The sequence below is a fragment of the Neopelma chrysocephalum genome, unplaced genomic scaffold (assembly GCF_003984885.1).
Source record: "Neopelma chrysocephalum unplaced genomic scaffold, ASM398488v2 Primary Assembly neopelma1_143, whole genome shotgun sequence".
Classification (NCBI taxonomy): Eukaryota; Metazoa; Chordata; class Aves; order Passeriformes; family Pipridae; genus Neopelma; species Neopelma chrysocephalum.
In genome coordinates, this window is record NW_020897805.1 from 5,901,917 (window position 1) to 5,923,969 (window position 22,053).

The 22,053-nt window shown below is 40.3% G+C and overlaps 1 protein-coding gene across 2 annotated transcripts in view; it reads right to left on the reverse strand.

Annotated features, from left to right (window-relative positions):
* PLAC9 (placenta specific 9) overlaps positions 1-13,282 on the reverse strand; it is a 28,567-nt gene extending 15,285 nt beyond the window's left edge. The window contains exons 1-4 of one of the 2 annotated variants that reach the window (XR_003536909.1): positions 13,092-13,282; positions 2,607-2,707; positions 1,564-1,684; positions 248-418 (exon numbers count right to left, since the gene is read on the reverse strand). Coding sequence is in view for 1 of the 2 variants with exons in the window: in XM_027700083.1 (XP_027555884.1) it covers positions 408-418; positions 1,564-1,684; positions 2,607-2,707; positions 13,092-13,149 (291 nt within the window). In the remaining variant the exon portion in view is untranslated. Of the gene's footprint in view, positions 1-234; positions 419-1,563; positions 1,685-2,606; positions 2,708-13,091 lie in introns of those variants that run through there. The other variant, XM_027700083.1, reaches the window with a different exon arrangement.
* Between the last annotated feature and the right edge of the window lie 8,771 nt (positions 13,283-22,053).

The following is a 22,053-nucleotide window of genomic DNA, read 5'->3' on the forward strand; positions in this document are numbered from 1 at the left end:
CTTGAGTGGAAACTGCAGCTGAAAGTGTATATTCATTGGTTAGCACCAATAGCAAGAGTTCGTTTCTTTGCCAGGGAAGAAGGAAGCTTTTGAATTCAGGGAAGTTTGTTAGCTGTGCTGTAGTCACAGACACCACCTGATCTTGTTTTCTTACTGACAATGCTGTATTTGAAATGCAGTTTTGATAAAGTAGGGCTGCTGAAATGTTTAAAATATAAAGCTTTAAACACTGTCTAAAAGCAAATACCTGTTTATTATAAAGCACAGGAACACAGAAGGTGAACTACAGCTGAGGGTTGTTCATCCCTGCGCAAATTCTGGAAACACAAGCTTATTAAATGAGCAAAAGAGCAACTCTTGATGACAACCACACTGTTACAGTCGACTGTCTTCTGTCTTTGCAGTGCTCAGCTGGTATCTGTATAAAGCAGAGTTGATGTAATTATTTTTGGTTATGAGATCAGGATCAATCTTTTTTGGATAAATCTCATTTAAAATATGCTACTCTAAAGTGGGAAATTGTCATTTGGATTCATGAAATCATAGAAGGAAGATCCGATCTGTAATTCTTGAGCCATTTGGCAGTTGTTGCAAACTCCATCTGAGTAGTACTTACTATAGATGTGCTGCAGATGTGCTGGGGTTGACCCAGGATTTCCATTTTAAATTCACTGTTACACTTTACTGGAATACTTCTCACTTTTATTGGAATACTCTCTTCCATTGCTGGGGAGTAACTTAATTACTTAGTTACCTATTTACTGCCCCTCAGAGAAAACTGGAAATTTTAATGGGTAACAAAGTTGGTGAGGACATATCAATCATGGTGACCAGATCAATATAGCAACTGCAAGAACTAAAAACCAGCATAAACTCTACTGTCTACTTCGAGCCCACCTTCTGTCATGTAAGTGAACTATGGCGTGCCCATGTACAGCTATCACAAATAAACAAACAAAAAACCCAACACTGACAAAACTGACTCTATAAACATGTCTGTGGATGCTTATACCTTTCCACAAGTGGTTTGTTTTCCACCAGGAGTGTGTCTCGCCTTGTTAAATGCACTGTTGATATTTGGGCAGAGAATGGAGAGACCATTATAAGAAGCTGTGTAGAATAGGTGGTCTCATCCAACTAATCTCTGTTGTGGTTTAATTTGTTCCAAAAACATCTATCCAGAAGCACATTTTGTGTGAAGAGCTTGCATGTCAAAGTTGGATTTAAGATATCAAAATGGTAATACCTCCAATACTTTTTTAAAATTTATTTTGTTACCCTCCTTTATCTTGTCATACGTGAAGCTAAAGAATCACAGCATCTTAAAAGTGTAAGAGACCTTGAGATTGCTTAGTCTGTCCCTCCCCCCTTTTTTTTCCAGCCCTTTCTTTAGTGGTTGTTGAAACCTGGTGGTTCAAACTGGACCTAGTATTTCAGCTGAGGCCTTAGCTACCCTAATTGAACGAAGGAGGGAGATCATCTTGGGGAAGAAAAGATGGCATATTTAGTAGTAACATATGTAACACTTCTTTCAGCTTAAGTTACACTCAGCTAGATACTGACCATCAAAAATGTCTATAAGTGGAGTTCCTGGAACGATGGGGATGTTTGATGTTGTCTCATTGATGATGTTGAGGAGTGATTTGACTTCTGATTCCAGGTGCTCCACTGTTTTTATTACTTTCTAATGGAAACAAGGGAGACAAAGGGATAAAAGGAGGTAGTCAAAGGGTCAAGTGGAAGGAATGTGTAAACTCAATGTCCCATAATGCAACAGCTAGTTTAATTTATATTGCACATTGCAGGTTTAAATATTTGTTGTGTTCTGCTGGCCTCTAGTGGCACCAAGTATTAGCACTTTGTTTTGCAAGAGTTGCATTACAGCATTCCTGTTTGAAGAATAACCTATCATTTGACTTCTTGGAGGGAGCTTTACATTAATTTGTTTTTGATTCTTTATTATTTCTGAGCCACCATCATCTCAAATAAAAGAATCTATGTGGAAGATGAGAGGAGCTGATGGGGTGTAAAGAAGAGGGCTGGGACTAGAGCAGAAGAAAGGTAACATTGCCATTTTGAGAACTGACAGCATGGAGTTTGGCAACTACCCAGCTGAGAATAGTTAGCTTGTATCTTGGGAGTGCTTAAGACAGCAGGGGAAAAAACCCAAAATTTGCAGCTTTCATAGAATCCCAGTCATAGAATTCATTTAGCTCTTGAGTGTCAACAGGGGTGAGCAGAAACTTCTCCATCAGTCTTGAAGTCACCTGCAGAACCACATCTAGCTATCAGCCAGTGTGAAACTTTACCAATATCAATTCTGAGATTGTTGGATTAAAGGCACAATTATAAACATTTTAGAAAAGTCTGATAAATAATAGTCAGTGATAGGTTAATCAGTTTTTCGGAATCATCAAGATTATATATTTCTAGTGATAATGGCTTTATAGATAGTTACAAGCTATGACATCTGAAAAAAAATTGTCTGACCTTGACTAGAATGAAGTAATGAAGGGATGCTGTCTAGAAATATTATTCTTTTTCTTTGGTCAAAAGAATAGGGCAGAGGTCTGGTAGGGTTTGGGAGCCAGCACAACCCCTCTTACCTCTTCAATAATATCTAAGCGTTCATGGATCGTATCATGTTCATCGCACCAGCTTCCCCTTCCAAAACTTCCGGGTAACTCATCAACAGGATCTGCAGCAGCTGGAAAAACAGACACAGTTAAATAGCAGGAGCTTTTAAATAGCAGTCCTCGCCTTTCTGTCACGGTTCATTAGAACAAGGTGTTTTCTCTTGCCATGGGTGTTTTTGTTTATCTGTGAGTTTGTTTTACACAGTCTGCCTTTTTCCTACCTGTGTGGGGTAAGTTTATAGACTGTAACTCTGTTTCTGGAAGTATAAAACGTAAGCGTTGGGAAGATCTGCCTTACACAGCAGTTCCTCTTGGACTTTCTTCAGAAGCAGCTGGGTACGGTAAAGCTTTGAAAAGTAGCTGATTTTGTCCACTTTCCAAATGCATACTGATGATGGCTGATGATTCCTCTGTGTCAGAAAGTTGTCCCTGACAATCTGATTTTGCAATGTGAAGGGAAACAATGAAAGTATGTACAGCTGATGTTATTTGCTGACCAAGTCACTCATATATGCTGCTATACACAAAGTCACTTATCTCTCACTGACCTGTGTTTACCACTCATGAACTCTTGCTCTTTGAACTTTTCATTCTGCTGGCTCTGTTCCATGAAAGGTCAGTACCTGCTGGTGTCCATGCTTTAGTGGAGCCAATTTCCTTTCCGTAACTTCTGTGCGACATTCAGTAACGTTTAGATTTTAATGTGTGTAGAACTGTTGCAGAGTATTTTAAGCCTCACTAATGTGATAACATATCTTGCCCCACGTAAAGTTAGGTCTTGCTCTTGTTTGAGGCTTGAAGCAGCTATGATAGTGAGAAAGCAGCAGTAACTCATACTGTCATCATTTGATTGTAACAAAGAGAAAACTATGAGCTTGTGTTATAACAAACAGTAAGAAACACAAGAGCAGCAACTTCAGTACTGTTGTGCCAGAGCAGTGGTTTGAAACTGCTGCAGTGCTTCACTGCAAGTCTGTGCCAAGATTTCTGGAGTGCAGGTGTCAAATGACAGCAAACACATTGTCAGGAAGGATTGTAATCGTTGCAGTTTAGTGGAATGAGAGATGTACTGTGAGTTGGAATGGCATGCTTGGAATTGGAGGGCAGGGAGGAGAGAATTAAAATGTGACCTGGTGTACTGGGCATTATTTAGAAATTGGTTTGGCGGAGGTTTGGTTGGGGATTTTTTTAGAGCATTCACCAGGTGGTGGTGCTGTTAGGATGGAATTCCAAAGACTTCATCTACTGAAGAGTGCAGAAATGCAGCAGGTACTTCAACAACAGCTGCTTTGCAGTTGCCCTTTTATTCTCCTTTGCTGCTCATGGTAGTGGTTTATAAGTGTTGTTACCATCTAATGCAGTGGTAATGAACCATGCTAGTTCTCAAAATTTTTACTTCTTTACATTTTTTTTCCATCATGAGTGGAATAGTGTGGAGAGACTGAAATTGTGTTAGAAATACAGGTTACAAAACAGTGGCCAGTCTTTGTCTACAAACCTTAGTTTTCCTAATAATAGGATAATAGTAAGATCTATTTTGCTGTCAGAGGTGAATAAAATTTCCACCTTTCCAATATTCCCAGCCCTAGCTCTCAGTGTCAAGCCTGATGTCCCAATTTAGCTGTACACTGAACTGCCACTCGTGTTGGAGACAGAACCAAGGGCAAGCAGAAGGCATGGTGATGAGGTAACTGTGGATCAGTTGGCTACTGTGAGCATTCCCAGGTCTAAGTACAAATGAACTGTGAAAAGAGGCAGCAGAAATCATTATGTGGACTGAGAGCAAGTGGAGGAATTTAAGAATCTGCCAGGATTTTATTTTTCACAATGTTACCCTAGATGTAGTTGTCTGGATCACAAGGGCATAGGTAAAGTTTGGGTGAAGGCCAGCACCAGTTATATGCAGATGTTAAAGGACATTTTGGCCAGCATAATCTACATGCCAGGCTCGCTTAGTTTCGTCCTTTCCCTAGAAATGGAAATGCAAGAGGGTTAATGTTGGCTAGCTCAAGTTAGTGTTGGCCACTTCTCTGACCATGCACCTTATACCATGCTCATCCATTAAAGAAAGCTTAGACCTGTGCTGTAGGAGAAGCAGAAGTGTGTCCTGCTTGAGCCAGATTGACCCAGAGACTCTGGCCTTTTGAAAACACCTAAAGACATGGTTGGTACTCTGCTGGGACTTCTTTCACCTTGTTTCTGATACAAGACCTTAAATCTGCAAAGTGACTTTTTGAAGCAGAAATTTTATATGGTCTTGCTCAAAGTACTTCAGTCATTCCTTTAGCTTAGGACTTCTGTTCAGCACAAACCTCAGCATTGCGATGGCTGATTCTCCAGGCAGGTGTATGTAGGTGGGTAGGTTAGATATGATGGGTAGTTGCCATTTGTTCAAAGCAGGTGTGCCCTGATAAATATGTGTAGCCAATGTAAGGTTGTTGCATCTCACTGTGAGGTTAGCAAAGCACTGCGTGGCTCTGTGTGCATCTAGAGACCCAGGCAAAGGGGTTGCTGTGAGATGCAGGACTCAGCAGTGTTTGGTTCCTTGGGCTGGTTGGTTCTGTGGGGTGGTTGGTTCCCCTCTTCTGAGACACAGGGAGACAGATTTCTGGCACTCAGAGCACATTGCTGCCCTATCAGCCATAATGGGCTTACCACAGGAGGACAAAGTGTCTCGTCCTAGTTTGACAGGGCTGTAAGATGTCACTCAGCCCCAGAACTAGTGCAGCGCCTAAAAAATTTAACAAATAGCCCAAGCCTGTGTCTCAGGAAGCACCTGATAGCTGATGTTAGCAAGACCTAAGAGTTAGTATAAGCCAAAGCACGTCTGGTTCCAGAACTCACAGTATGGAGCTGGCTGAGGGCTGACCTAGCAGAAACCCTTTCAGGACCTGCACCAGAACAGGGTACTTCAGGTAGGTGTTTTCCTTCCTGACTGGGCAGCAAGTGCTTTGTTAGCAGTATAGATTTCTTCTGTTTTCTGAGTTCTAACTTGAGGCTTTGGCTACTCAAAAACCTCACTGCTATTTTGTTGTCTGGCTTCAGCTCTTAACCCACAGCTTTATCTCTGAGATGGGCTGTTCGCAGGACACATCCGGTGCCTCGTAAATACAGCACACATCTGGGTCACTATGGTCAGGCAACTGAATCCAAGCAATAATTTCCATGTGTTCAAAGAGAGTCACATGTTGCTTATGAGCAGTGCCCTTCTCTGTATTGCAACTGGTGAAAGAAAATGACACAACATGCCTTTGGCACTGACCTTACTCCAGCAGCATCTCTACCTCACATAATAGTAACAGTCATCATGTAAAGGAAGTGAAGAATGGAAGGCTGCAAGCCATGTAAGCAAAAGACTAATGGCATTTTAGGATACTTCCATGTGCTTGCTTTCTCAAGGTGCTGAAAAAACTTTTAAATGTAAATTGGAATTTTTACTTGCCTATGTTTCAAATCACACGCATAAAACCAGAAAACTTTGGTAGTAAGTTTTAAAGCTAACCACTTTTAAAAGTGAAATGTTCTTTGTATGCCATGTAAATTACATATTTAAAATGTGTGGGTGTTTGCAACTTCTGACAGCTTAGGCAAGTGTGTAGGAGGCATATTTCAGTGTCTTAAATCTCTCATTTGAAACTTAATAGATTATTTAACTCAGACAGTTGTAACATTTCAGTATGGCAGAGAGAACATTACCTTTCAGTTAATGTCCCATCTGCAAATTCCCACCTGATGTTTCCTGCAAGTGAGATGTTTAGTTAAATTCTTGAAGTCCATTCTATTTCATATATGGGTGATTATTTTCCATCAAGAACCAGAACCGTCTTGTTCAAGATAAGAAAACCACCTGTGCCTTTTTTCCTCTGATTAAGTCCTCTGTGCTACCCTAATAGCGCCCATAAATCTGGGTAGTTCTAACTGCCCTGTGCTGTGATGCAGTCAGACACCAGCAGGGAAATGGAGCATCTCTGAGTTGGTTGCTAATAAGGATATGTTTAATAGAAGAACATGCTTAAAGTTTGAAAGTAGCACGATGAAGAGTAAGGATCTATGTACAATGGTCAGTCCGACCATACAAAACCTGATCTTATAGCAGGGGTTAGACAGAGCAATGAAGTAAAAATCAAAACAACTTTAGCAAACAGGTTAAGAGCAGAGGCCTTAAACTGATAATATCTCTCAGTTAAGCTCCTCTGCCTCCTGTACATTTGATATATATTCCCCCACCCCCCCAAGATATTGCTTCTACATGCTCCCTGAAGATGTCCCCTTCTAGGACTGTCAGGGTCCTGTGTATCCAGTTGCTCTTGAGTGGTTCATTTTTATCATCCAAGCAGTTGCTAATGGTAAACATCAGAATAAACCTGAGCAACTGTCTCTTTTGCTGTCATTTTCTGCTCTTACTAGGACCAACAGCACTGAAGTATGTGATCATACAGATCTGGTAGGTCTTTATAAGTATCCTTCCTAATGACACATTGCTGGTCAAACTGAAGTTACAGGCTTGATCTAGAAATTGCTGGTTTGGGTTCATTGGTCTGCGTGGCAGAGAGGGTCAAGGTGAGTGACCACAATGTTCCCCATTGGTCTTAAAATCGGTAAAATTCCTTTTGCCTCATTGTATGATCAGTGTGGTTTTGAAAGTTAACTGTGAGTTCATGTTGTGCTCAGTGGGGTGGGAGGGGTAGAACAAAGCAGGCTACAAGCCAAGTGAAAGGCACGTGAGATTGAAACAGGAACCAGATGGCAAATGAGGAAGCCTGAAAACATGCGATAGAGCAGGGGGAATGAAGAACATGTATAACTCTTCAAGAAAACATACTATGCTGTGTGTTCTTGTTTGCACTGCCTTAGGTTTAGCAGTATCATTTCATTCCTGGAGCATATAGCATAAGGTGGCCAGGCAGCTTTTGATGAGAAAATGAATGGGAATCATGAACTCAAGGTCATGAACTGGAGTATCAGACTCAAATGGTGAACCCACTAACCAGTTTGGGAAGAATGCAAGAGTGCTGGATTCCACTTTAATATGTGCACATAAGTTTGAAATGTTAGCTCAAGAAATTACACAGTTTATAAAAGTGGTTGGTGAAGATAACTTTCAGTTGAATTCAGGGAAGATCCAATTGCTTTGAACCTGAACTGATACCTATACTATCAGTACTAGTGCTCTCAGACCAAAGGCCATGTTAAGCTAAGACTGTTGGTCATATTTAATTTTGGGGGCTGTTCTTCAAGGCATCAAACTTAGTTTATGTCAGCCCTTAACTACGTTGATATCCTTAGATATGGAAGTACGGAATTAAATTTCTGTAGCATTCTCAGTTTTATTATAATTAGTGTGCCCAAATTCATTTTAAGCTGTGTTATATATAACTCAAGCCATATCAAATTTTGTTGTTAGGACATCAAAAAGAATTGATTTAGATAGCAAGTGTGTTATTGAAAATGTTTTTTAATGCACAGATTCCCTTCAAGTTCTTATCCACTCAGGAGCACATCTTTAACTGGAAATAGAGCATCTTGCAGGCTGTAATCCATAAAACACTAATGCCTAGCTGTGATTTAGGCATCTGTGAACCTCTTTTTACAGTTTAGAGTCTCTATTTGCTTAAAGATAAGGGAATTCTTGCCTTTAGTAATTGCATTAAAGACTACAGGAATTGTAATAAATATTTAAAAATGTCTTAGCAGCTTATACACTGCCATAGGTTACCATGTTTCACACTGGGGGTGGCTGCATGGGTTTGCTTATATGTACGTGCAAATATATATGTGTATACATGTAAATATTTAAATGTACACACACTATTATTAGGTTCTAGCTTTTTTTGGCAGAACTACATCACAAATTTCATACAGGGTAAATATGGTCTGTCTAAAGTGGGAGATGGAAAGTAGGCATTGTATATTAGACAGAAAACTGACAGTAGAAAGATCTGAAATTTAAGGGTTGTGGTAAGATTGGTTTGTTTTAGGGTTTTTTTAAAATTATTTCAAGAAGGTACATTGAAAATGTTTAATGCCTGATTGGGGATTAATCTGTAATCTACATATTCACTGAATACTTCAACTGCTGCCTAAATGCCAAGTTTTGGAAAGATTTCAGACATGGAAGAAAATCCAAGGGATTTTCTGGTATCCAAGATTCACGAGTCTCTGATAACGGAAGCATCTTGAAATAAGTGTCCTCCATGAAATTAATTATTTTTAATATTCATTGTAGAAGCTAAATAACCATATCAGAAAGTCAAGTTTCAGACTTCCAGACTAGTTCATACTGTGTTTATCAAGATGTAGAATATGCTACTATGAATATTATTTCAGATCCTGGATCAGTCAAGATTGTACTTATTTTAATTCTTTTTTTCCCTGAAAGAGAAGGACCAAAGGGGAAATCTCATGCATTGTGGAATGTGTTAGTGAAGGTGGGTCAGGTATCAGCCTACCAGTTCTCACATCTCTAACTAGTCTGTCCCATCCATCTATGTGTAAGATGTCATGATACAATGTGTTCTGGTCCTACTGTGCATCACTTGTGCTTGTGAAATATGCACAATCAGAAATGGGACTTGTTAGAAGTTGTTGTTTACATACTTCTGTGTAAAACTGTCTCATTTGGAGGAAGCTTTTGGTATAGTGATCCATGTAATTCTCATTTCATAAAGGAGGTTCATCTCTTGCTTACCCAGCAGTGGAGACAGAATGCACAAGGCCAGGGATGGTTCATGCTGCCAGTGGGCACTGTTTTTTTCAGGCACATCAGAAGCTGGGCCCCTGCCATGGCTGTTTGCCAGTTTTGAAAAACTACTTTCCTCTTTCTGCTGTGTGACCATATCTATGATTTTAAGAAGCACTTAAGTTTTGTATATTTTCATTCAAAGAAGAAGGATAGCAATTAAATGTTCCCGTGAGGGAGCTGCTGGCTTGGAGTATGATTCCAGCATGATGATCTTCTGAACAAGCAGCCAGGAATATCCTCTTGCACTTGCTGCTGCAATGGAAAAGGACTACAGGGAACTGGATTGATAAGAGACGTGAGCTACGTAATTTGCAGGTACGTTACTCTAACTCATGGTGTAACTTACAATGATGCTTTGGGCTGCAAAAAAGTTTGTCTTTATTATGTGTTTATTTCTGTGTGAATATATATTTGTCATGGAAACTAAAGCTGAGTGTTAGGAGGATTATAGCTAGTAGCTGTAGAGGACTTACTTGTGTGTGGAGAAGGGGATGAGCTGTTTCAGGAAGAAAAGGTGCTCTGTCTTAGTGTACATAAAGAACCCAAGTTGTGTAGAATTAGTGAACTTAAGGCTGGCTCGAGAGTGGAGGATGTGAGATGCATAAATATTGGATGCCACCATCAATTTGAGGATGACCACTGTATCAGGGAATAAACAGTTTTTCAACTTTGAGGACATGGCTTTTGGTCTGTGTTTAGTAATAGGAGCTACAATCATGGGGAGTGGGTGAGTCTGTGACTTATTAGTCAGCTCTGTGATTGTGTAGTTTGCATATGGCTAAGTCATAGTAGTAGAAAGAGGTAAGTACAATGAAATTATATTGTAGGTTTTTTTCTAATGCTTAAGTCTAAGAACTTTTTTGAAGATATTTTGTTTGGCAGACAGTTCATGTGTTTTGCAACAGCTCAAGAAGTAGAATAGTGTGTGAGTGTGTACATATGTACATACTAAATGTTGGCATTCATGGCCAAGACTCACGACTGTTTCAACCAGAGCAGATCAGCTGCATTTGTGAAGAGAGCCACATCCTGCAGGTGAATAGCAGGAGTCCTGTATTTCTGAACTCCTGACATTTTTTGAAGTTTGGTATTAACTTTTGCTTTACACATGGAGGTTACAAAGTCCTCAGAACTTAATAAATTCCTTTCACCTAAATGTAACAAATCATAGGGTTTTACAGATATGTAAAATCTGTAAAAAGGCTCATGTCTGTAGAGAATTCTATCTTCAGATGTTTCATGGTCTTAAAAAACACACCTATTTCTTGGTACACTTTGTTGTGACAAGCTTTATGTCTCCTTCCTAGTTGGATCTCAGAGATGAGTTTTGCAAAGACTGTAATCCTTGCATTGGAGACAATAATGCTGATAGGTTTCTGTAAGGACAGAAAACACCTACGGTGTGGAGTATAGGTTATAAACCATTACTACTTTGTTAGAAGAGAAATATGAGTCCAAGTATGATTTAAGATAGGACATCTATCATAAATTTTTACTGTGGCTTTAATTCTATAATGCATTGGTTTAATCTCCTGGAGACAAAATGCTCTTCTGTGAGAAGGCAAATGGTCGATTTTAGGGAAAAGCTGGCTGTTCTGAAGGGATTTTTTTCTTTTCAGTTTCTAGGCAATGATCTAGCTTATAGATCTTCCCAGCTTTGATATTGCATGTAAATATCAGAGGATTCAAAATATTCTGAGAAGTCATAACATGTTAGCTGAAGAAAAACATTAATACACTTGTTTCACTTTAACTTGTAATTAAAAACCGAATGAAACTTCTGCTGTTTTAAAGCAAATCATAGCACAGTGTGGAGTATTGAGCAGTAGTGCCTCCACTGAGGCCCTCCTGTTGCTGCCTCTCTAGTAGAACGCTCAGAGTTTGGTTTGCTCAGCTGAATGGCACATGTCAGTGGGGCCACCCTGCGTGCCAGGTACTTGTTTACCCGAGGACTCCAGGTCACCTCTCTGCCGTGGATAAACATGGAGCAAAGACTTCACTGTTGGGGTGCTGCACCCCTCAAAACAATTTGCCTGGAGGTTTTTGTAAGAATGGAAACACTTTTAAGTGGGGCAGGTGTTGTTTCCCAGGCTACATTGTACACTGTGTCTGGGCAGCACCCCACAAACTAACCCAGCACCAAGAGCAAAGCACTATGAACTAAGCACTAACCAGGAGCACGTGGTTGCATCTGGAAGGGCCCCTGTGCCAGCCTCCTGAACAATTTGGAGGCTGAGCTCTATGAATATGAGGTTGTTTATATTAATGGCTGAATTAAAATATAAATTCTGATTTGGCCAAATCTGAATAATTTCTAAGAGGAACCTGCAGGAGTTAGGATGGGGGGATCTACAAGGAAATAAAAAGTTAGATTTCCCACAAGCCAAAGATAGCAAAGGGAAAGTGGGGATGATTTTCTTAAGCCTGTCAGCCAGGCAGAGTGCTCCCCTGGCCATGACAGACACAAAATTTTCCGTCTTACATGAAGGATACCATTGAGACAGCAAGCATGATTCCCTGACTGAGTAGCTACCATCTGGCATTACATTGGGTACTAGTCTCCACTGCAGTTACTATTCAAGTACTATTCTGTTTAGCTGGATTTTATCTGAGTTTGCTAATGATTTCAGCTTAAAACCATACTTTTTTGGGGAATAAACCCAAAAATTCTTCCAGGTTTTTTTTTTATTTTTCTTTAGTTTCACATTTATTTTGGTGAAGCTTGCAAAATTCACAAGAGGATAATGAGTTCTTGTGGAGTGAAAGCAAGAATGCTCTTACTGGGGCATTGATATTTCAGTTCATCACTGATAAACATTACAAAGCCAGTTAGGTGGGAGGGAGTCAGGGCAAGGAAGAGGACCAGGACTTGGGGGCAGAAGGGGCTAACAGTTTTTCAGGAAATGTTTTGAATGTAATAGGATCTTACTACCCTGCCATGAAATACAGCCCTTGTGTTGTCATGAAGTAGGAGCAGAGGGAAAATAAATCTGGGTCTCAGCTAGAAGAAAAGATATAGTACAAACAGGTTGGGAAGCCAGGTTTGTGGTTACACGGGGACTATAAACCCTTGAACTAGCCAAACTGAATAGTTTTCAGTCACACTACAACGTGATTACAGGTTATTCCAGCACTAATCTCTTGTTAATGAAAGTAGAATTCAGATACAGGCTTATCAGATGTTCTGTGTTTATACTTTGTACTCCCAAGGCATTTGGAGAAGGCATTATGTGCCTCAAAATCTCAGGAATAATTAATCCAAAGCAGAAGAAAGAAAAATGTGGTGCTGTTACCAGCAAATTTTAAAGGAGAATCTTTCTCTAATCACCTTGAACTTCAATCTCATTTCTGAGTGGATTAGTTAGTATGTTAATAAGGCTGCCAGAACAGTAATGATGGGGATTTCAGGGCACTGGCTGCCACACCTCAATGTGGTTCTGAATTTCTGAAGATACAGTGATAGTATCTCCTGTAAGAAGTAAAAAATCTCTACCAAAACAATATGCCTACAGGGTGGACTTTAATAGCATAAAAATTGAGGAGTTTTTGTTAAAAACAATATTCCCACAGAATTTTGACACATACCTGTGTCACCTTCAAATAAAACCAATACAGTGAACAATCATTGTCCTCCCTCTCCCACCCCATGCAAAGGCTTTAACAATGCTACGATTAAGCTATAGTTTCTGCTTTGCAAGTTCAGAATCACTTACCTAGAAGATCTTGCTCCTGCAGGACTAAAATAAATGCCATTGCCCAGAGGAAAAGCATGGTTTCAGCCTCGCTGGGCTCTGCTGCAGTTCTGGTGGAGAGCCCTGCAGCCTCTCTCCCTCCCCAGCTGTGTATCCACTCCTCGTCCAGCCCTTCGTGCTGAGGTTTAGCCAGAGTTAGGCGGAAATATGCCCAGGCTGAGCCAAGATTCTTAAGCTGTTCTCTGCTGCTTCCCTCCTTTTAAAAAACACCCTTCCAGCTCCATGCACAGCCCAGCTCTCCAGGCAAGCTGGCAGTGGTCCAGTCTCCCCAAAGTTGTTTTTTTACCCTTGTATTTATTTACCCAGACTTCAATTGGAATGCAATAAAAAGCTTAGGATCCTATAAAATACAGCAAGTGGGGCAAGGAAAGGAAGGGAGAAAGGAGGAGGAAGGGGGTGCTGGTTATTTCTTTCCCTGTAGGTTTTCATCTAGGGCAGGGAAAGCAGGAGCACTGGAAAACACAATATCTTTAGATCTTGTGAACTTATGAATTTGCTCATTTTGAAGAGTGTGGAAACATCTTTCTTGGGCAGTACATGGGAGGTGGCAACTGTCTGTGATGCTTTACGTTTGGAGAGTATCACAGGAGCCCCTGAGGAGCCATTTGAGCTCTCCTCAGTTTGGCAGATTTTTGAAATAGGTTGGGCTTTGTAACATCACTGCAAAAGTAGCACTGCTCATGGTAGTCTGACAACGTGTGTGATTTTTAGCAGGATCTTAATTGAATGTTGTTTTTGTCTTGTGGGTTCCTGGGTGCTGACTGGATAAGCATCAACCTTTGACCCCTCTAGACTTAAGGTATCTCCTTCCTAGTATTGTTCCTCATATTCATTTGAGTTACCTTTTTCAAACTGTTGCAAGGAAAAGGTGAGAGGCCATCAAGGCATCCTACTTAATCCCAAAGGCCATTGTACAGTCTAAACAGTGTTTTAACTATTGAAAACAAATCCTGCAAACTAGAACATATTTCTTTGGTCATTACTACCTCCCAAACAGTCAGAAAATCAAGTCATTTGAATAACTGAAAGTGAGCCTGTAGATATACTATCTTAGAGTTCAAAGTATAATCATCCTTAGGGACTGCCATAACAACTTAGGTTGTGAGCTCAGTTGCAAGGCAAAATAGCCTCGGTAATAGAGATTCTGTGATTGGAATTCAGCTGGTAACTTGAACGAGGCACTGAGCAAAACAGGGCACAGAACAACCTTGGTGTTTATTGAGCTCTCAGGGTTGGTGTGAATGAGTTAACATTTTTATGAAATGAAAATGAAATTAGCTATGAAAATTGGAGTGGCAGTGTTTTTCTAGGTTTTGGCTTTTGGCTTAAATCGCTATGTAGCAATATTGCAATTTGTATGAATTCTTGTTTTCAGAATAAATTTGATCATGCCTGGTGAAAAGTTACATAAATCTTAATCTTGTTATAAATATGTCTTTAAAAGGGAACTGCAAAAGGTAATGGTGAGTCCACCCTCAGTTTTGCCCTGTGTTTGAATGTGAAATGCTAGGCTATGATTTTTGAAGTGGAACATTCTCTGTGTGTTGCCTGTGCTTTGAAGAGAGGAGACTTGGGAGCAGAAGAAGAATATTTGTGAGTAGCTGGCTGCTGTTTTCTGAATGTGTTTGTCCTTTACCTTTGTCCTTCCTTAAGCAGAATCACCCAGTGCATCAATGCAAAGGGAGCCTGTTGTGGATGCTTTTCCATGTACTCTCTATGCCATACTGTTAAAAAGCAATGAATGTTCATTGAATCAGTTTTCCCTTCAACACACTGTAAAAAAAACAAGGCAATTTCCATTCCAGACCACCTTTCCTGAGGCTGCTCACCCCCTTTACAGCACATTTCCTTGAGGTTCCTCCTGAATTGCTCTCAGGCTCCTGGAACAGTTCACTCCCTCTAAGGCACTTGCTGCATATTTTTGGATACTGTGTTATGTTTGACCATAGTGAGGTGCTGGTCTGATAGCCATGGAGAACTAAACAAAATAGTGTGGGTTTTCCTCTAGTATTATACTCCAGGGGTTGTTTCCGTAAGCAGAGAGAAGTTTTTTCCACTGCAGGGAAATGCAGCCAGAAAGAATACTTCTGCCAAGTGGGATTCTGGTTTTCAGGAGGATTACCTGTCCTGAGATTTTTAGTAATCTTGGTTAATTACCTCAGATTACTTTTGTTATTTATAAATACTCAGAATGAAGCTTCAGGGTAAGACAACTTAACTAGCAATCAAAGTATAAAAAATCCGGAGTGTGTGACAACACCCATTCAATTGCAAAATAGATTTTTCAGTGTAAGACAGATTTGAGAACAGAAGAAAGAAGATTATACTAATGTGTTTGGTTTTGGAAAAGTTAGTAACTGATTATCATCAGAGAAAGCACTCTTCAGCACATTCATCTTGGAAATGGCCATATATGAGAACACAATGAGATCATATGAATATAGGTTTGCACAAAATCCAGCTGTTGAGATGTTCCCAAGATACCAGCAGCCAAAAAAAGCATACCAGTGAACAGGGATGTGAATTTTTGCCAGCAGGCAGTTTGGTGAAAGGGAGAGCAAACATAAGGATTAAGTTTATTTTGGGAGATGCTTTTTTTTGTCTGTTTTTGGTACAGTCTTTCTGTATCACTTTCTTGGACTAGTCAAATGCTTGGCAAAAGCAATGAATAAGTGTACAGTGATCCTACAGAGTGCATAGGGAGAAGGAACACAATAAATAAAGGATATGTGTCAACAGAGGACATACATGCCGTGTGAAAAAGATCATATTGTTATTGGGCATGGAATCCTGCAGCATGGGCTGACAGAGGATATAGCTGAGCAAACACTTGCCAAAAGTGGGAGTGTACTGTACTGCAGTCCCTTGGGACTTTATGTGAGACAGAGAAAATCAAGTGGAGATTACTTCAGGGAACAAAAATATGGTAGAAAACCCATCCTTGTAGGAAGAGGAAAGTGCCTTACCCTGAAGAGAAGGAAATCAAAGAGAATAATCTCTACCCTGGATTTAACACTGGTGAGTGATGAAATCAGTGCAAGTTTTGTGTGTTCTGCCTACCTTCCCCTGAGAGATTTGTCTCCATTACAGACTGTGGAGATTCCTCGAGCTCCTATCACAGGCTTAATTTCTGTCAGCTGCTCATGACCAGTTCTTGCTACCTGGAGGTTACTGAACACCTTATATAAAATGAGGCCTGTTTCGTGATCACTTTAAAAGAGGTCAATTATTTTCACTCTCTTAATTCACTCAGTTTCTGGCTGCTGGTTTGGAACAGTAGTTGAATGGACGTAGAAGCAGAATTTTATTACCTGGAGAGGTTGATTTCCACAGAGCGGGTATGCAGCTTTTGGGTTACTTCTCAGGGCAGATGAAGGGACTCTTGCAGTGGTGATTTCCTGAGAATGAAGTAGACTTTGCCCTTTAAAGCTTTTGATAGTAGTGACTCTTTGCACCACATGCCTGGCAGTCTCCACGGAGCCTCCATGCCTCTGTTATTCATGGGGCAGATTCTGCTGGTGCTACAGGTCTCGTGCAGCCTTCAATGTGTGAATACCTTCAGGTTCTGTGCCAGGGCAATCCCCTCTCTAGTCTGTTATATATCAACTTGTACTAGTGTTTATTACCTTGATTTGCAAGGGACATCAAAAAACGTGAAGTTCTCCTGCTATTGTCATAAAGGCATAATCTTTGATGCTGTAAAAAACCCCCATATCACATGGTCCGTAGTGTGAGGTACTTCAAGACCAGCTCTGTCTCTGTGCCCTCCCTAGAGAAGTTAGCAAGTGTATGTGTCATGGAGCAGACAACTCTGGTCCAGCCTTCTTCAAAATAATACATTTTGTACTATGCCTAAAGCCAACAGTGAGTCAGCTGTGGGAATTGACTCTCTGGTGTCCTCTTGGTGCCAGCACACTGGGCTGGATTCTGTTTGCCAGCATTAGGTAAGCATCCGATGGCTTCAGGCTGTTTTCTGAAGCTGTGGCTTCAGCTTCCTGAGCACTCATCTGCCAGGAAACTGACTCAGAAACCTGAAGGAAAAGGTGGGTCACATGGAATATTAGTGAATTATGTTTGTTTCGTATTTTTAACTGGTTGTTATGCCCCTCCATTTTGACAGATTTCAGGCTGTCCATGCCTCAAGACCCCCTATGAAATGTGGTATGCAGTGTGCCTACCCATTTTAGAGAAAGGAAACCTTTGTCCTTACAAAGGTGGATTAAATATATTCCCAGCTAAATTAGTGACTCAGGAACAGACTTTTGACTTCCAGTCATGGATTACACACACGGTGATTTGATAATATGTGCTATATTTTCTATTATACAGGGCTGTGTCGCTTTGCTGTTGTAACTTTATGTCCACCCATCTGAGTCGCATAAAAATGTGAAATAGATCTGTGAGTCTGTGGCGGACAATATTCGAGGCAAATAATACTCATGGGGGAAGTACTTGATTATTCCCAAATTAGAATTACTCATCTAGTGTCTTTAGCAGATCAGTATTGCAAACCACACCAATTAAATGAGATAATTACTTGAAATTGAACCAACAGTTTCATTCTGTGAAGGAGCAGCTGATATCTGAGAAGCTATTCATCTGCTGAATAGCACCTTGCTGAACACGAGTCATGACAAAGAGCAGTATGACAGAGGTTTGTTACTTAACAGCTCTGTACCTTTATGAGGGAATGCATCAGCCATGTATGTGAAGCCTTTGAATATGGGTAATATTTGCGGTATGAGTGGAGATATTTAGTGAAACAGAGAAACAGCTGGAAATAAATTGCATTTTTGATTGCTCATCAGCCTATTCTCGTTTCCTCTTAATTACCACAAAGTCATGGAAAGGTGCAAGTAGAAGAATGACTTGCCAGAGAGAGAAGCCAAGCTAATCACTCCACTGCCATTCCTCTAAAACTTTACAGTACATGTATAATTTTACAACCAATGTAGTAAAAATCCCTGGTTAAGACTCCTTTTAAAATATGTGTGTCAGAGAATATACAATCCTGTAGCAGGATGGTAGGTTCCTGTGTTATTACAGATCCCTCATATCTTTAGCTGCAATTTTTCTTCAAGCATGCTTCTGATACATGCTTCCAGGCAGAGAGTGAGCAAGAATGTGTATGGATTTTTTTCATCCCACTGCCTTTGTAGTTAATCACATGATGGACCCTGTCCAACAAGATTCCCCAACAGTACAGCTAGTTATTACTGTATGGTACTGGCTTCTCACCTCTTTAATTCCAGCTGCAAAACTGCATTAAAAGACAACTTAAATACTTTCATAATGCCACTGCTTAATAGGAGAATTTGTGGTAGTTGCCATAGGGAAATTGTGTAACCATAAGAAGGAAGAGAAGTGCCCATGAAAAGAGTTCTATTAAAAGTTGATCCAAAGCATGAAAAATCTTGTGAGAGTATGAACAAATGAACAGATTAGCCTGATTAGCACACTCCACAAACTTTGGAGGCAGGGTATTAATTCTGATTTTTAGAAAACAGATGTGAACTCGACTACTGTCTTTCACCTACTATTTTTAACTTTTTTCTAATGAGATCCTTAAAGTGCAATTGGCTCCATGTTTAGGGGGGAGGCTGATAGTGGTTACACCTGCTGTTAGTTTGCTGTGTCTGCATGCATGATTTAGTTAGTGTTAAGATGAAACAAGTAGGAGAGAATTATCACCTACATTATCACCTACAAGCAGCATCCTTGTAGGAAACCAGGATGGCAGGGATGCTGTTTCTAATGTCAGATTTTAGGAAATCCTTCCTTGCTTTAAGAGACCAGTTGGCTCTAAGGAAGTTAAAATATCTGTTACAATATTCTGTCCAGATGTAGTAAAGTGCTTTCCATTATCTGTCCCAACTGTTCTTTAATTTAGACCCACCCCTTCAACTCATTGTAATAACAAAAATCTTATGTCTTAATTCAGATATTAATCTATGTAATTCTGTATTTTTATTTCTGTAAATGCTATCTGTTTTTTCCTTCTTGAATACTACTTTTTGCCATCTACATAGTAATGAAGGGATGACTTTTTGTTTCACAGTGGCAACTATTTAATGTCTCTTCTTATTAACACTGAGAAATGAGGAAATAAAAGATTAGAGGATACAAAACATGGAAGGGGAATAGAGGGCTCATTGCATGTGTTCGAGGAATGAAAAGCATCAGAGGTGAGGACAGAGGAGCCAATTGAACCATAAGATGCTATAAATATTCCAAATTAATCTCTTTATCCCTAGGAAAGTGAATTAGGACAAGCTAATAGGGCAAAATCTGGTGGTTTGAATTTAGAAGAAAATATAGCAATCCGGGGTGCACAAAGTGTTCTGCTGGTGTTAGACACTAAGTCCAAGAAATGACTGCTGGGAGGGACTTGATTGCACAGCTTTGATGGAGTTGGTGGAAGGAGAGCGTGGGAGCAGGCAGAGGGAGGCGAGGTGGTGGGAGCAGCCCAGCAGGAGGGCGGGGGAAGGGGCATGGGGAGCGGACTGAAGAACACGGATAAATGTCCCCTGGCAGCTGGGGAGCCGCCTCACAGGTGGCCACTGAGGTGATCTATTTCTGGCCACCAGGTTACCCCAGGGGCCGCTCCGTCTTTGACTCAGGCGGCTGCTTCGCTTTCCTCTTCCCACAATAGCACTGGACAAAGCTGTGGGCAGGGCTGGGTACAGCCCAGGTGAGCTGATCTCCGGCACAGCGTGAACTGCAACCGAGAGTTCAGTGTTTTAATTAGGCTCAGCGGGAGGGGAGGGAAGAGGATTTAGATCAATGAGTGTCTCGGACACAAGTAACAGAGCCCGACTGTTACGTACTTGACCTTGACGTGCTTAGTCTGTGGGGAGGCAGAGGAGTTCAGTCACCGAGGATGCTGAGAGGGGCTGGGAGTGGCACGCTGGCAAAGCGGTGATTTACGTTCAGCAGAAACCATCATCTGTTCTTCACTGCTGTTGGATATCTAAGCGGTGACATGCCAAACACTTTTGAAAGCTTTTTAAGCCTCTGAAAGCATCATGGAGTAGTTATCTACAGATTGTGGCAAATCAGAATCTCTTTGGGAGTAAGTCTGTTAAAAAAAAAAAAAAAGTTGTGTTTCAGCTCACATTCACTTGCCATTTGAATGCTTGGTGGTCTCTGTTAGTGAAAATAACTTTAATGATTACAGTAGTACTTTGGAATGATACGGTACCACTGTGATGTTCTAATGTGTCTGAAAGGGAGAAGTGAAGCTGCACAGTTGCTGTGCTCTGCACGGACAATCCAATATGGATTTTCAGTGACTCCCTGGGTGGGCTTTGGCTGACAGGCTTTCACTCTGTGTGAACACAACTGTGTGACAAATACTTTAGACCCAGATGGACAAAAAACACTGGAGTCAGTGATAACATAAGGTATCTCATGTTATTCAAAGGTATCTAGATACACTCTTTGCTCATTAATATAATTTTGTGAGGTGGGTTAGAACAGATTATTGGATACTTTCATGCATCTGCAATGCTACTCCATTGCCTCTGCATGTATTAAAAATGTTATCCTACCACTTGAAACTGAGATAAGCAGATATCACAGAGTTAAATATCCCAAACAGTAACACAAAATGTTTTCATGGTCCTTATCAGTTATTTAGTCTCAGTAATAGAGAATGAGGGGTTTTTTGGTAAGAGAAAAACATAAGCTTTGTGGTGGAATTCCCAGTTTTTGCTCATCTGATGCTGTTGGTCCAGCATCTTAGAATTACACCTTTTATGGATATAAATACTGTTTTGATGATATAATCTTTGGACCTCTAATGTAAACTTTTGCTCTTAGTCTTGAAAAGTATCTCACCCTTTCTGCAAAATGTTTACCTGATAAACAGACACAGTCTGTCCCACATAGTAACTTTAGGCAAAGCACACCCAGGCTTCCCTCTTCCCTTTTGCTCCAGCAAAGATGTTCTTTGAATTGATGTGCCTGCCCTTTCTTTCAGCCACTGCAAAATATAGCTTGAGGAAGCTAAATCTGTTTCCACTTATTTCAGTCTACCTTGTCAGCCTTTTCTCAGCTCCCTACAGATAACAAATAGGAACGTGAAATTCTGCTGCCATGGGTCAGCTGCTATCTGACAAATACAAACACTGGAGGCTGAAACTCTGGTCTGCTCTATAAGTATTGATTTATGAAGAGTCTGAGATGGAAGTTAAATTATATCCTAAATTAGAAGGAAATGTGAAGCTTGTTGGTGTCTATTCCTTTTTTTTTTTTTAATTGGCAATTCTTTATGAATTGTCTGTATCTATTTATCCATACTGATTATCATAGTGGTTTACCACTGCATTTGCATCAATACATTGCATAATCCTAAATGATCATTTTGGTTTTCTGAATTGCTCTTCTCTGAGCAACTTTTATTGCTTTTCTTGGCTTAACTGCAGACTGTCTCCATCCTCTTTCCTTCTGCAACTGATAAAATTCTGTAAAGAATTCTTTACTTTGGATAGACTATTGCTTCCCACCCATGCTGTTCTCACTGAGGTTGGAAATGTTATTAATCTAATTTAGTGTGGGGAAAAACTTGGCTAACCCTTCAAAATGGTCTTTCAAGTCCTGTAATTCAATAAAGTCCTTATTTACAATGGCAATAGCTATTTCTCCCGGTGCTGTCCAAACTGAGTTCTCTCTTGTTACAAGAGAATGAAGCATTGTTTTCCATTTTCACAGCAAAAAGGTGCTATTTTATTTTTCAGTATGGGAAAAGTGCAGCATAACAGGTTTTCTAACAAAAGAAGCAGCTGTTATTTTCCACATTATGCCATCTTTTAACAGCTTTTGCACCAGGGACCGAGAGAGGAAGGCAGGCAGTCATATACAACCTGATGAGTGTAAAACTGTTATTCTGAAACTTGGATTTTCCACTCCTTTCCAGTTCTAA